General features: G+C 33.3%; 1 protein-coding gene and 1 pseudogene across 1 annotated transcript; both read right to left on the bottom strand.

The window, feature by feature from the left end:
- Positions 1-2,441: 2,441 nt before the first annotated feature.
- LOC131630021 (heat shock cognate 70 kDa protein-like) lies at positions 2,442-4,450 on the bottom strand. The gene is made up of 2 exons (XM_058900815.1): positions 4,231-4,450; positions 2,442-4,105 (listed from the first exon to the last, which is right to left on the bottom strand). Exons 1-2 carry the CDS (start codon positions 4,448-4,450, stop codon positions 2,442-2,444), a joined length of 1,884 nt encoding a protein of 627 aa, XP_058756798.1.
- Positions 4,451-10,391: 5,941 nt separating this feature from the next.
- On the bottom strand, positions 10,392-12,364 carry LOC131630018 (heat shock 70 kDa protein 4-like; annotated as a pseudogene).
- Between the last annotated feature and the right edge of the window lie 3,224 nt (positions 12,365-15,588).

Raw genomic sequence — 15,588 nt, 5'->3', positions numbered from 1 at the left:
AAAGTTTCTCTCAAGGGCCGGCAAAGAAATCCTAATCAAGGCTGTAGCACAGGCTATACCGACGTATATTATGAGTTGTTACCGCCTAACTGATAGTGTCTGCACCGAAATTGAAGCAATGCTTGCCAAGTTTTGGTGGGGCTCTAAAGAAGGGGAGCGGAAAATACATTGGCTGAAATGGGACAAATTGACAGTGTCTAAAAGGGAAGGTGGACTCGGCTTCAGAGGTATCCAAGACTTCAACACTAGTCTCCTTGGAAAACAGTTCTGGAGGCTTCTACAGGCGGATGGTTCTCTTCTGCAGCGTTTCTTCAAAGGTCGTTATTATCCCCGTTGTTCTATTACAGATGCGAGCACTGGATTCAAACCAAGCTATGCCTGGCGCAGTATTATGAGCTCTAAGGATCTGGTCATGAAAGGTTCTCGTTGGCGGATTGGAAACGGAGAGAATGTCAGTATCTTTGGGGATAGGTGGATTCCGACACGACCTGACTTCAAACCTTCTGCTAGAGCCCGTGTCCTAAACGAAACAAGCAAAGTCAGCTCTCTAATAGAATCCAATAGTGCTTCTTGGAATATGGATGTTCTTCGTGAAAACTTCTGCGAGGAGGATGTTAGACACATAAGCAGTATATCTCTTTCTCACCAACTCCCTGCTGACAGCCTTATCTGGCACTATGAAATTGATGGAGCCTATTCAGTGAAGACAGCCTACCATATTCAAAGAACATTGAGCCATCAAAATGACCCTGAATCTTCATCAACACACAATCTCTTTTTCTGGAAACAACTTTGGAAACTTCAAGTGAATCCAAGGATAAAAAATTTCTTGTGGAGGCTTTTCAAAGATATTCTGCCCACAAAATTGAACCTGCTAAAGAAAGGTATACCATCTGATGGAATCTGTCCTCTGTGTAATTCTAACCAAGAGAGCTCTCTTCATCTGTTCCTCTATTGTGATTTTGCTAGAAGAACGCTCTTTGCTGGCCCACTGGGAATTCGTATTCCGGGAGCGGGAGACATTGCAGACTGGCTCAGTGCTATTTATAAGAGCAAGGACATGGTGATGGGGCAAGTGATTGCCATATTCTTGTGGAAAATTTGGCAAGTCCGTAACGGTGTGGTCTTTCGTAATCTGAAACCATGTCCAGGCGCGGTGGCCATGGACATTTGGAATTCTATCCCTGAGGAATCAGTGGGATGCTTGAGTTCAAGGATGAGCAGGCAACAAGCCGACTCTGCATTGAGAAGGTATGAGGGCTGGACCGTTCAAACGGACGCAGGCTGCTTTGATGAAGGGGTGGTTTCCTTTGGTTGTGTCATTCGGGATCCTACATCCAATATTTTCCTTGCTGCTACAAAGAGAATTATAAGCATTACAGACCCGGCTAATGCTGAAGCGCAGGCTATTCGATGGGCTCTGTCAGTGGCAAAGGAGTTGGGACTCAAGGATTTCGTTCTCCAGTCGGATGCTATGACAGTAGTGGACTGCATTAACGGCGTTGTCACCAATGCAGAACTGAATCCTATTATTCTTGATTGCAAACTTTTAATGTCTAGCTTTAATAGTGTGTCTGTTATGTTTATCAGTAGGTGTGTCAACACTGATGCACATCAATTAGTTAGTATTGGCAAACACTCTGGAACTAGGACTTGGACGGGTTTTATCCCCAGTACTGATCCTTCTGTTTGTAATCCCTCTTTCGTTTCGTTTTAATGGAATTAGTCTTGCCTTCAAAAAAAAAAAAAAAAAAAAAAAGTCATGTTATCTTAGGAGGGCCCCTTTATATAGTTTGAAACAAGTGTTCAAGGTACAATATAAGAAATTTCGTTCCGCCCTACTCGGGTTCTCCTTAATTCAAAGTTAATATGACTTCTTTCTTTTTATTGAATGATCATCTACAAGTATTGTTTTACTTCTCCGTACTTTGATGATATGGTCATTACAAAATCTAATCAAACATTCATTCTGGAACTCAAACATCAATTACATGTCTAATTTGTAACTATAGATTTCACTATTTCTCCATCAGCATAAATGTCTCACATACCTTATTTCTATGGCTGGTCTCTAATAAGCTAATTTTTTGTAGTTCAACAAATAATTAAGTTCTAGCACTCTCGTCACCTTCGACATTCATAACTTGTCACTTGTTGGTGCATATTATTTTGTTCTTCGCTAATCAATTATGAAAAAACAAGATACAAGCAAGAGTCTCTAAATCCTCCAATGAATCAGAGTAATGCGTCATGTCTACTGCTATATTATCTACGATAACTTTGGCATTGTAATTTCTTGGCTAAACTTGGATTTTCCTCAAACATGATCGACGTCTCTCTATACTAATACAAGTATTGCTCGAACTTAACAAAAAAATCCCCAATACTATGCATGAAGAATCTGAAGTTCGTTAAGACAAAATAAACAGCTAAAGTGGTCATCAATCAGAGTCACTTTCCTCATCAGAGTAACCTTTGTTGACCTTATTCAAAGCAGATTCAAATATTATCTCAAGCTCCCTTAAAAAGTCTACAAACACAAATGTTTCATTGTCCTGCTTATCATCAATCAAATTCCTCCCCTTTGTCACTGCAGCATTGATCTTCATTTTATCAGTTAAGCTAAGCATGGAAGTAACACTACCATCCTTCATTACTTTCCTCATGTTATAAAGATAATCCTCTAAAACATTCATCGCTTTAACTTTCTTCATAAACTTCATGTCTTCAGCCTTGAACTTCTCAGCTTCCTCTATCATTCTCTCTATTTCTTCCGTTGAGAGTCTTCCATTTTCTTTCGTTATCGTAATATCTTTCTTATTACCACTGGTTTCTTCCTCAGCTGAGACATTCAATATACCATCGGCGTCAATAGCAAAGCAAACATTTACAGGAAGGCCGCGAGGAGCAAGAGGAATTTTGAGTTCAAACAAACCAAGCAAATTGTTCTCACTCGCAACCATTCTCTCGCCTTCGTAGACATCTATTGAGACATCGCGCTGGTCATCTTCACAGGTGTGATATACTTGTTTCTTCTTTACAGGAATCGTGGAATTTCTCGGAATCAATACACTCATGACATCTCCTTTTGTAGATATACCAAGTGACAACGGTATAATGTCTCGCAGCACTAAGTTCGGAACAGACTTGATACCTCCACTTAACAATGCAGCCTGAACAGCAGCACCGTAAGCAACAGCCTCATCAGGGTTGATACTCATGCATAAATCTTTTCCATTGAAAAGGTCTTGTAATAGCTGAATCACTTTGGGAATCCTGGAACTACCGCCGACAAGTACAACATCATCTACATTTTTCTTCTTCATTCTAGCATCAGTGAGACATCTTTCAACGGTGTCCATACACTTATGAAAGAGATCCATGTTGAGTTGCTCAAACTTAGCACGAGTGATTGATGAACTAAAGTCAATACCTTCAGATAAAGCATCTATGTCTATTGTGGCCTCAGCATCAAATGAAAGTGTCCTCTTTGCCCTCTCGCAAGCGGTTCTCAACCTTCTAAGAGCCCTCGAGTTTCCACTTATGTCCTTATTATGCTTCCTCTTGAACTCCTTCACAAAGTGGTTTACCATTCTGTGATCAAAGTCCTCTCCTCCAAGGTGAGTGTCGCCCGCAGTAGCCTTGACATCAAATTCATTATTCTTGATCGTAAGAAGAGACACATCGAATGTTCCACCACCAAGATCAAAGATGAAAATGTTCCTCTCTTCAACACAATTAGCTCTCTTTTGAAGGCCATAAGCAAGAGCAGCAGCAGTAGGTTCATTGATTATCCGAATTACATTGAGGCCAGCAATGACACCAGCATCTTTTGTGGCTTTTCGTTGAGAATCATTGAAATAAGCCGGTACAGTAATCACAGCATCTTTAACCTTTGACTCCAAAAATTTATCTGCTATCTCCTTCATTTTAGTGAGGATCATTGATGAAATTTCCTCAGCAACAAAGCGCTTTTCCTCATTTTTATAATTAACAACAATAACCGGGTTGTCATCATTGCCAGCAACAACCTTAAAGGGCCATAACTGAAGATCATTTCTAATAACTGTATCGCTAAATTTCCTTCCAATCAACCTCTTTGCATCTGTAAAATGAAAAAATATTAGCGTTGTATAATTTAATCTTTCGTAAAGTAAGTATAGAACAGAAATAACATAACCAAACTAGACAACAAACCATGCAGGATAAAAAAAAAAGATAAATAATCACCAAATATAGTGTTGGTTGGGTTTGAAGCTGCTTGATTTTTAGCAGCATCACCGATCAACCTTTGATCACCAGAGAAAGCAACAAAAGAAGGTGTGATTCTGTTTCCTTGTTCATTATGGATAATCTCTGCTCGATTGTTTTGCTCCTGCCACACAGCAACACATGAATACGTTGTACCAAGATCAATTCCAATAGCAGGTCCCTCATATTTCTTTGCCATTTTCTTTTAAGAGAATGAATGCTGTTCTCAAATTCAAACTTTTGAAGTTAAAGAGAGTGTATTATCTCTTGTTGGTTTTTATGTACTGCATGGAATAAGAAACTTGTGTTTATTTTAATGTCTTCCTATCAGAACTCACGGCTGTTATTGTTCCTATAAATTAATGTCTCATAGAATACTTCAATTTTTGTTTTCCCAATTAATACTTCAACGGGAAGTTGGGATGAAAAAATAAAAAACTATTCAGCTTCTAGCTATAGCTACTTAGCTACTAGTTCGTGCACATTATGTTCTTCATGAAAAGATTTTAGTAGCACTCATACGAACAAACTTGTTATTATCCTTAAAGTCTATTAATCTCTAGAGTTTATTTTCTAATTACTAGCTATTTTTATGACTAAAAAAAATATTATATATATATATATATATATATATATATATATATATATATATATATATATATATATATATATATATATATATATATATATATATATATATATATATATATATATATATGGGATTTACTAACGTAGACCCACTTATTTTTATTAAGGTCTATTTTAACAAATATTAACTACAAAATAGTTAAATGCACCTTAAGGTGCATGTTACTGAAACACACCTTCATAAAATAAGTGGGTGTATTTTAGCAAACCCCATAAGCGTTCGCTAAAATACACTCACTTAATTTTATAAAGGTGTGTTTTAGCAAGCTTTAATTAAAAAATAGTTAAATGGATCCTAAGGTGCATATTGCTAAAATAAACCTTCGTAAAATCAAGTGGATCTACGTTAGCAAACCTATATGGTGTAACTCTTCGGGTGTAATTTGATCCCTCCTCTATATACATATATATATATATATATGAATTAATTGATTCTCATGAATAACTATTGATAAGTAAAGTAATACTAATACTTAGACCCGTGCGAGGCACGGGTTAAATATTTTCTAAGCAAAAAAAACTATTTTAAAAACATTTATAATATGTTAAATTGTTATTAATAGTATACATAAAAAAGTTTATTTAACTAATTTTTTTGTAAATTACAAAATAATTTGACCATTTATAATTTATTATTCAAAAGACCAAAAGGGGAAAGGGGCGCTCAGGATTCTAAAAAGATTGATTATGATTTTATTATTTGTTTAAAAGGAAAACAAAAGACCAAATCCAAAGATATTATTATTTATTAATCTATAATTAAAATTTATCAACAAAATTAAATTAAATGAATAACAAATAAATAAATAAATAAAAAGAAAAACGAAGATCAAAGAAACTATAAAATTAGGAGCTCATTGTAGTATCAATAGATGTGTCTCATCAAGACAATCACCCCCATATCCCCGCACCAAATTTATATAAATCATATCTCACTCAATTTAAGAAAAATTAGGAGAGTTTAAAACTAAATTTCTTGAAGACAGATGGTTCAAACGCACTAACAGTTGAAATTAAAGAGTGCTAAGAGCATTAATAAGTTAAGAGCTACATTATAGCAAATAATTTGAAACGAAATGGTGGAGAAATCTACCTGTTGAAGCTCAACTCTGAAGCTCTGAAAATGGAGTTCAAGAACTTGATTCAAGTCACGATTCTTCTTGTTCTTGAATTGGTTAGCTTCAGTGAATGTTGGTGAAGCTAACTGGATGGAGTTTTTGAGTGATTGAGGTATGGAAATGAAAACAAAAATTCAAGCTTAAGATTTCAAATGGGATCTTAGCAGGAGTTAATTGGCTGTCAAAAGCTTGTGAAATGAATGAAGGGAGGTTCCTATTTATAGATAGAATGAAATGGAGTGCTGAGGTGTGGTGAATGATACTTTTTTGATGCAAATCGTATTCACCCTTCACACAGATGAAATGTGACTTGAAATTCTTCAAAACTCACCAATTCCATACGTTTTCATTGCTAATCATCTTCTAGAAGCTTTTTAGACTTGATTAGAAACAAAAACGTGTGTTTAAGTGACTTTTAATTGGTTTAAAATAATTTCAAATTCTGATCATGGAGAAATCTTCCGCTAAGTAACCATCTTCAAATTCATACGGCAACTTCCTCAAGAGGCTTTATGGCATAATTCCTCTTGCATTTGGAAGATGAGTTGACAAACTTTACAATGTGCTTGGAAATGTTGCATTTGGACACTTGAGCATAAAGTTACAAGTCTTTCAAGTTGGTAAAAAAACTACTTCAATAATTAGAAATTTTCTAAGTTTTTGCCATCCATGAATGCACAACTTTGAATCAAGCCTTCTTGCAATTGGCTTGTGCGTTTTTCATTTTTCATTGAGCCAAATACTCTTCTCATCAAGATTAACACAATGCAAAAAGAATCACCTCCATAGGTTTTGTAAATTGAGCGAAATATCTTTGGCAACTTGGGCAAAAACAAGGCAATCTTGCGAGGTCATTTCATCAAACACCTTTATGTATGTCTCAAATGAGTACTTTAGAGCTTGAATTGATCAAAAGTCCCAAAATTAAAGTTGTATGGAATGGAAAAAATAAGCTTAGAGCCAAAATATATGCAAGAGAAATTTAAAATTGAGCCATTTGGACTTGTGGTCAGTCTTGCACACATGGCATGCCTTAAAACCTAGGCATCTTAAGATGACCTATAATTTTTTCCTTTCTTTCATGGTCTTCCACTCAAAATTTGATTTTTTATCTTTAAAGATGGATTGAAGTAGAATCATTTAAGATTACGATGCAAAAAGAATGGCCTCAAAATGATAAAAAAATGAGCAAGTTATGAGCCTTTTAAGTGGACACACAATTTCTTGAACTTTCAAAGGAGGACCTATAATGTCTTCTCACTTTTGATGACTTTCTTCATAAATTTTCCTATTTATTTGTGAAGAGTTGTTGATGATATCAAGGAGGATAATTTTCAAAAAGAAGCACTCAAAAATGTTGAAAATTGAGGGAGTTATGCCCTTGTGATCATAGAATCAAGGACTTGTCGAATTATGTTAAACTTCTTGATCAAATTTGAATATCTTGAAATTTCTTTGCATAACAAGGAATGGGAAGTACATAAGACCTTGAAATGATGTCTTCTTGAAGCACACTTTATTGTGAGACTTATATCTTGATGAAACTTGTTGAAGAAGGCATGGAAATAAACACATGAACCTATGGAGCTTCTTGATGAACCAAACCACATATTCATGAGATGAACTTAATCAAATGAAGTGGAGAGATTCTTAAGATATGACACTTGATGATAAAAATATCTCTCTTGGAGTTTTAAATCATTTAGCTTCCAAGAATGATTAGTGGATTGAGGGTCGATCCTCAACACCCTAGCTTTATGAGAGGTCTGGATGCACTTGATTCAATCACCTACAGTGCTCAAAGCTTTAAAGGAAAAAGACATCTTTTTGTAATTTGGTTAGCATAACATAACAAAGAAATATTCACAAACTAAACAAACACGGGTTCTTGGTGATCCCCCCAAAGGTGAGGTGGGCAGAAAGCTAAAGTTGAACCTCAAGATTGTGATCTTGATATTAGGTGGAATGCAAATGATTGGGGAATTTTAGGGTCAAAAATTAGAGTATGACAATTATAACCTTAGGATAGTAACATGTATGATATGCACTAAATGTACTGAATTATATGTTTTCATTGTACTTTAGATTGTTGACATTTAAGTTGTGAACAATATGTTCATCCTCAGGTCTTCGGGTGAATTTTGGCAAAAATTCTCTCATTCGGATCAATACTGATCAAGCTTTCTTAGACCTTGCATGTATTTTTTTAGTAAACAAGATATTATATAAACCGGAGAACTAAGGGTTCTCCAACCTGTTTACAAAAGAGGAGGCGAACGCCCAACGAGAGAAATTACAAAGCAATTATAATTACGACAAGGACCGCAAAGGCTCTTTAACAAAATCGTAATACGAATAATTGAAATGAGTAATCTCTCCACAAAAAGACCACCTCCACACCAAAATTTTGATGTTCCAAACCAAGTCATCAAAATTCCATTCATCTTCCCGAAATCAAACACCATTCCTACCCAACCAAATAGACCACGCCGTAGCCAACCAAATCAAATCTAACTTCTTTACTACTATCTTTTGTTATTTACAAAACAAGTGCCAATCCATAAAACTCGACAAGCTCTCCTGTTCTTCTATCCCACCTTTACCTATCCACAACGCTATTTCCTTCCAAATATTCTTTACATACGAACAAGCAAAAAATAAAATGATCCCGACTTTCCCCCTCAATTCTACAAAAAGAACACTTTAAATTATCAAGAGGAATAGAAATACATCGTAACACCAAAAGATCTTTTGTTGGAAGCCTATTAGCAAGAAGCCTCAACCCAAAAGCCTTGATCTTGAAAGGCACCTCCGACTTCCAAACCAACCCCTTCGCCTCATGAAATCTATAATTAGGCCCAAATAAAGTGCGTTTGCTCGCGTAAACCTCATAACACGAGGCTATCGAAAAACCATCACCAATATTGGGCGCCCACTCCACAACTTCCTCCACTTTATGAAGGAGTAAATATCTCTTATGTTCTTAATGTCATCTCTATATTCTTATTTTCTTTTTTTGTCAATGCATGTCAATGTCTGGATAAAGATAGTGAAGATCTAGAGGAGGTTTCTTTGGAGGGATGAAAAGGGGGTTCTAAGATAGTTTGTGTTAAGTGGAGGATGTTTGCAAGCCTAAGAAACTTGGATGTGTTCTCCTTGTGTTTTGTGTGACTTGTTACTTTTTCATGTGTCTTGGGTTAGAGAGATCTAACTCTGTCAAAATTTTAATTTTTGTGTTGTTTCTTTGTTTCCTGCGGAGTGTGTTCCCTTGGTTGGTGGTTGGGTTGGTGTAGTTGGTTGTCTTCTCTTATTTTATTACTGTTGTTCTCTATTTGCAATTTTAAGAGAAATAAACTTTTAGGGCCCGTTTGGTGCGCAAGATAGGATAGAGACTTTTAAGGCACGTTTGAATATTCTAATTTTTATATTTTATTAAATTAATTATTAATATTTTTAATTTAATATCCAATAAATTTTTATTTATATTTTGTCATATTTAATTTTTTATTTTAAATTATTTTTATAGGGGTAAATTACCAAATCATTTTCTTATCCTATTCTGCCGAATTCTAACCCAGATCATATTCAGGATAACAATTTGAACGAGTGAGTTATGATAAGATAAACTTCAGGATTAACTTATCCTATCCTATTGTGTCAGCAAACACTGAATTGAAATATGATATGATACTTATATCCTATCCTGTCTTTTATCCTTACCAAGATCAAATCCTTAACAATTAACCAACATCATTCTTAATACAAAATGCACAAATCATCATTCACTATGGTCATCCTCCAATTTTGCAAAACAAAAAACTATGTTTCTTCATATTTTTACAAAACTCAAAAATGAAAATCACACTTGATGTAAAACCCATAAAATATTAGTTGTTCTACTTTCAATCTCATTTTTCCACCGACTTCTAATCTTGATTCATCAAGCGCAATATTCCTCCAAATCGATTACTCTTTCACATCGATATTGCACAAACTTCAATTTCGAGCTTTAGATTTATTTTTTAGTTTCTATGTAGTTCACATCTATACACGTATCTCTCAGTTTTGAGAAAATTTTATTTTTAGATTTAGAGTTTTAACTTAAAAAACAGACTTTTGTATAAAATTATCAATCTGCATTTTTGAAGTTTCTAGGCTATATAGCCCTAGAGTCAATGATGCATGAAAAGAAATTCAATCAGTGAGTATTAAGTGTTTAATAAAGTTCATAATTCTGAAAATGACCATAATACTCTCTAGGAACGTAACCATTGAGCAGAAAACAAAGTACATAATTCAGAAAACAAAACAAGCAGGTCCAACATTAGACACTGAATTCATAAAAACTGAAATGAAATAAATAAAAATTGATCATTAAGAATGAGAATCACTTTCGTTGTCAGAGTAATCTTTGTTGATCTTTTTCATAGCTGATTCAAAGATACTCTCAAGCTCCCTCAGAAAGTCCACAAACATAGATGTTTCCTGGTCTTTGTCATCAATCAATTCTTCTCCCTTTATCATTGCAGCATTGATCTGCACTTTGTCAACAGCTGTGAGCTTGGAAGTTATGCTATCATCCTTCATTACTTTCTTCATATTATAAAGATAGTCGTCCAAAGCACGCATCGCTTTACCCTTCTTCACATGCTTCATATCTTCAGACTTGAAGTGCTCAGCTTCCTTTATGATTCTCTCTATTTCTTCGCTGGACAGTCTTCCATTTTCATTAGTTATTGTAATATTTTTCTTATTGCCACTTGTTTCTTCCTCTGCAGACACGTTTAATATTCCATCTGCATCAATAGAAAAGCATACCTGGATAGGAAGTCCACGAGGTGCACGACGAACTGATAGATGAAACAAACCAAGCAAGTTGTTCTCACTCGCAACCATTCTCTCACCCTCATAAACCAAAATTGAAACATAAGGTTGATCATCATCAACTGTTTTATACTTTTGTGTCTTCTTAACAGGAACTGAGGTGTTTCTGGGAATCACAACACTCATGACATCTCCTACTATGTCCTTACCAAGAGACAATGGAGTAACATCTTGCAGTACCAAGTTTGGAACATTTTTAATACCTTCACAAAGTAAAGCAGCCTGAACCGCTGCACCATAAGCAACAGCCTCATCCGGGTTGATACTACTGCAAAAATCTTTCCCCTTAAAAAAGTTCTTTAATAGCTGCTGCACTTTGGGAATCCTAGAAGATCCACCAACAAGTACAACATCATCTATACTACTCTTCTCCATCTTGGCATCAACAAGACAACTATTAACAGTGTCTATACACTTCTCAAAGAGGTCCATATTCAGTTGCTCAAATTTTGCTCTAGTGACTAAAGAATGGAAGTCGACTCCCTCATACAAAGCATCTAAGTCAATAGTAGCCTCAGTATCAAATGACAATGTCCTTTTAGCCCTCTCACAAGCAGTTCTCAACCTCCTTAAGGCCCTCGGGTTCCCACTAATGTCCACTTTATTCTTCCTCTCAAACTCCTTCACTAAATGGTTCACCATTCTGCTATCAAAGTCCTCTCCACCAAGATGAGTATCTCCGGCAGTGGCTTTCACATCAAAGCTATCGTCTTTGAGTGTGAGGAGAGACACATCAAAAGTACCACCACCGAGATCAAAGATGAAAATATTTCTCTCTTCAACACAATTAGCTCTCTTTTGAAGGCCATATGCAAGAGCCGCCGCAGTTGGTTCATTAATTATCCGCATTACATTGAGTCCAGCAATAGCACCAGCATCTTTTGTGGCTTTCCGCTGAGAATCATTGAAATAAGCAGGCACGGTAACAACTACATTCTTGACAGGTGACTCCAAAAATTTCTCTGCAATCTCACGCATCTTCATGAGAATCATAGACGAGATTTCCTCAGCACAAAGAAGTTTTTCTTCACCCTTATACTTAACAATGACCTTAGGGATGTCATCATTCCCAGAAACAACCTCAAATGGCCACAATTGTATATCATTTTGAATAACAGAATCACTATATTTCCTTCCAATCAACCTCTTTGCATCTGCAGAATTTAAAATTAATTTGTTCTCATGAAAGTTGAACAGAAAAACAATATATATAAACAATGGGAAAAGATAGAGTGATCAATTACCAAAGACAGTGTTGGTTGGGTTTGAAGCAGCCTATTTTTTGCGGCATCACCAATCAGCCTTTGCTCATCAGTAAAAGCAACAAAAGAAGGAGTGGTTCTGTTGCCTTGATCATTATGTATGATCTCTGCTCTATTGTTTTGATCTTGCCATACAGCAACACATGAATAGGTTGTGCCAAGATCGATTCCAATAGCCGGTCCCTCATACTTTTTGGCCATTCTGCTTAAAGAGAATGAATTATGTTTTCAAATTCAGAAGATAAAGAGATACTAATACTATCTCTGGTTTGATTTATAAAAGTTGATTTTTGAATTTTAATGTTTTTGTTGTTCCAATAAAAAGGGTCTCATAGAGAGTACTGCAATTTTTGTTTTCCCCGTTAATGTTATTGTTGTTCCAATAAAAATTGACTCATAATTTAATTTGTTTAATTGCATTAATCTATTTAAAAAAAATGTGAATAATATTGAAAACACAAAGATAAAAAATTGCAGAAACAAAAAGAAAAAGAAAAGGAAAAAGAAAAAGAAAACATCTCTATGATGAGTTGAATTATTTTTTTAATTATATTTTTTCTGATTTTTCTTAAGATATGTATATAATTTTTATATTTTGAAGACATTTGAGACATAGGAGCATATAATCGGCAACATAATATCACGATTTCATATTAAAGATATGGAGCAATGAATCTTTTATGGTAAAGGAATTTCTAAACCCAAAGAAAGTGTGGATGGTCCTATGTTACTTAAAGGTTATATTTTAACCAGTATGATACCTGCGCTATTGCACGGATTTTGTCGGGATTCACATTACATGGCTGATATATAATTGGTCAGTTTTGAAAAAAAAAATTCCCATCCATTACTTTTCACATAATTTCAAACATAGACCAATTATACACATAAAACCATTATCCATTTATTCAAATAGTATTTTAAAAAAATTATCAACAATACACTTATTCTCGTCTATGAAAATATTTGTATCAACAATAAACTTTTATTGATTTATATAAATATTTTTGTATCAACAATACACTTTTCACGTTTATAAAACAATTTTCATAAACAATAAAGTTTTTTTTAATAATAATAATTGCATAAACAATACACTTTTTTGGTGGTACAAATATTCGTATGAACAATACATTTTTTTAGTTTATTAAAAAATATATATCAACAATAAACATTTTTCCATTTTTAAAAATATTTGTATAATTAATAAATACTTTTCTATTTTAAAAAAAAATATTTTTATCTACAACAGATTTATAATATATAGTTTAATTTGGATAAATAAACTGGAATTAATTTTTCATATTATTTCAAAATATATACTATAGTTTATTATTTCAGTTTATTTCTAAATTTATTCTTACATATCATTTTAAAAATAATTTTACATCAAAACCCATTTTAATAGTATATATTATAATAAAAAAAGCACTTAAAACCGGAAATTAATTAAAATAAATTTAATAATTTTTAATATTAAAATAATTAAAATATTAATTATCCAAACGTATTTAAACTACAAGGCAAATTAATTCAATGTATTGACATGTTTACTACATATAAGTATTATGTGTAATATTAACAAGGCAATTGTTATGGTGTAGTGGTCAAGGCTCTAGCATTTGAGTGGAGGGGAGTTGGTTCAAGTCCCAAGTGATGCAAAAATTTTAAAATTTTATGTGTTTTGTATTTTAATAATATTAAAATAAAAGAATTACACAATCAGCATGCCACATAAGCAAATGGCATGTGCCATTTGCTGGCGAGGTCTAAAACGACAGAATCTGTAAACCAAAAGTCGCCTATATGGCAGGGGGCAAAGTAAGATACATGTGTCCTCCCGCATCCATACTCGCTTATTTTAATAGATAATTATCCATGTTCGTACTCGTACTTATTTTGCGGGTTTTTACTATATCCGTTGTGGGCATTTTTTGCGGGTACACATAAAATATGGGCGAAATTGTCATCCCTATAAACAATAAACTTATTTTAGTTTAATAAAATATTTGTATCAGGAGCATACTTTTCCCATTTATAAAAATATTTGTATTAATATGTTTTTCCCGTTTATAAAAATATTGTATTAACAATACATCTTTTTCTCTTTATACAAATATTTATATCAACAATAAACATTTTTCGTTTATAAATATATTTGTATTAACAATACATTTTTTTTGTTTATAAAAAAATAGTAACGCTAACTTTGACCACTTACTTTGAATTTATTATAAATCAATGTTTTAATTTCTAAATTATAAAGTTAAATTGAAATTTTTTTGTTTTGTTTTAGTAATTTTATAAGTTGAAAAAATATTATATCAATTTAGAAATTAAACATATTTAAAGAGTAAAATAATTATGAGATATTTTTAAAAATGTATAAGTTCTATTATTAAAATTTTATTTAGAAAAATGAAAAAAAATTATTATAAATATTTATAAGATTAAAAATATATTTAATTCTATAATTAAATATTCTACTTTTTTAATCAACCATAAATTATAAAGTGATCCATTAATTGAGCCTAAAAGTTTCAAATTAAATGGCTATATTTTTCTTTAATTGTGTTCCATATTATTATTAAGTTGCTTCTAAAAATTTTAAATAAATTAAAATATATTTTATTTTGAGTAATAATTTTTAAAAAGAGAAGAAACATATAATTGTCGCCACTTGCATTGACGAATTGTAAATTGTGGCCAATGCAAGTGGCCACTTGCATTGTTTTGAACCCCACAATTTACAATAAAAATTAAAATTTAAGTGTAGTCACCAATGCAAATGGCGACTTGCTAACAAAAATATATTTGCGGGGGTTTTAAACCGCCACAATTTGCGATTCGCCAATGCAAGTGGCGACATTGTGTTAAAATAGTGAAAAATTGTCCATTTATGTAATTACTTTGAAAGTTTGATTATATGCGGAATTTTTTTGGAAATTTTGGTTATTTAAAAAAATTCAATCTTGAAAGACAAAAATCAAGCAATTGAAAAATCCGATAAACCAAAATCAAGCAATTAAAATTTGGAGGACCAAAATTAAACAATTGAAAAACTTGGGAGGTCAAAATTGCATTTAAGCTTATATATATATATATATATATATATATATATATATATATATATATATATATATATATATATATATCACACACATCAAGGCACTAGCCAGAAGAAGAAAAAAAGGAAAAAAAATACCATTAAAAAAAGTCAACCGCCCAATCAAAACAACTACAACCGAGAAATATCCCACAATACCCAATTACAAAACTAAAAGAAACTGAAACAAAGTTAGAATTCCCTTAGATCGGAGCTAGGAAATCAAACAACTACCTCCACCAAAGGACCAAGAACACTCCAGAGGGAAGGAAGCCAACTTTCAAGCCGTTATTGGATTAGATACAAGAAAGAATTCTAA

This window comes from Vicia villosa, unplaced genomic scaffold (assembly GCF_029867415.1).
Source record: "Vicia villosa cultivar HV-30 ecotype Madison, WI unplaced genomic scaffold, Vvil1.0 ctg.000637F_1_1, whole genome shotgun sequence".
In the NCBI taxonomy this organism is placed as follows: domain Eukaryota; kingdom Viridiplantae; phylum Streptophyta; class Magnoliopsida; order Fabales; family Fabaceae; genus Vicia; species Vicia villosa.
The sequence above is the reverse complement of the archived record's forward strand: the minus strand, read 5'-3'. Positions and strand labels throughout refer to the sequence as shown.

What these genes read in the sequence shown, in the direction of transcription:
- LOC131630021 (XM_058900815.1), bottom strand. Translation starts at nt 4,450, where the DNA reads ATGGCAAAGAAATATGAGGGACCTGCTATTGGAATTGATCTTGGTACA. An exon ending in CCCAACCAACACTATATTTG is followed by an intron (nt 4,106 to 4,230) that starts GTGATTATTTAT and finishes TTCATTTTACAG; the next exon opens with ATGCAAAGAGGTTGATTGGA.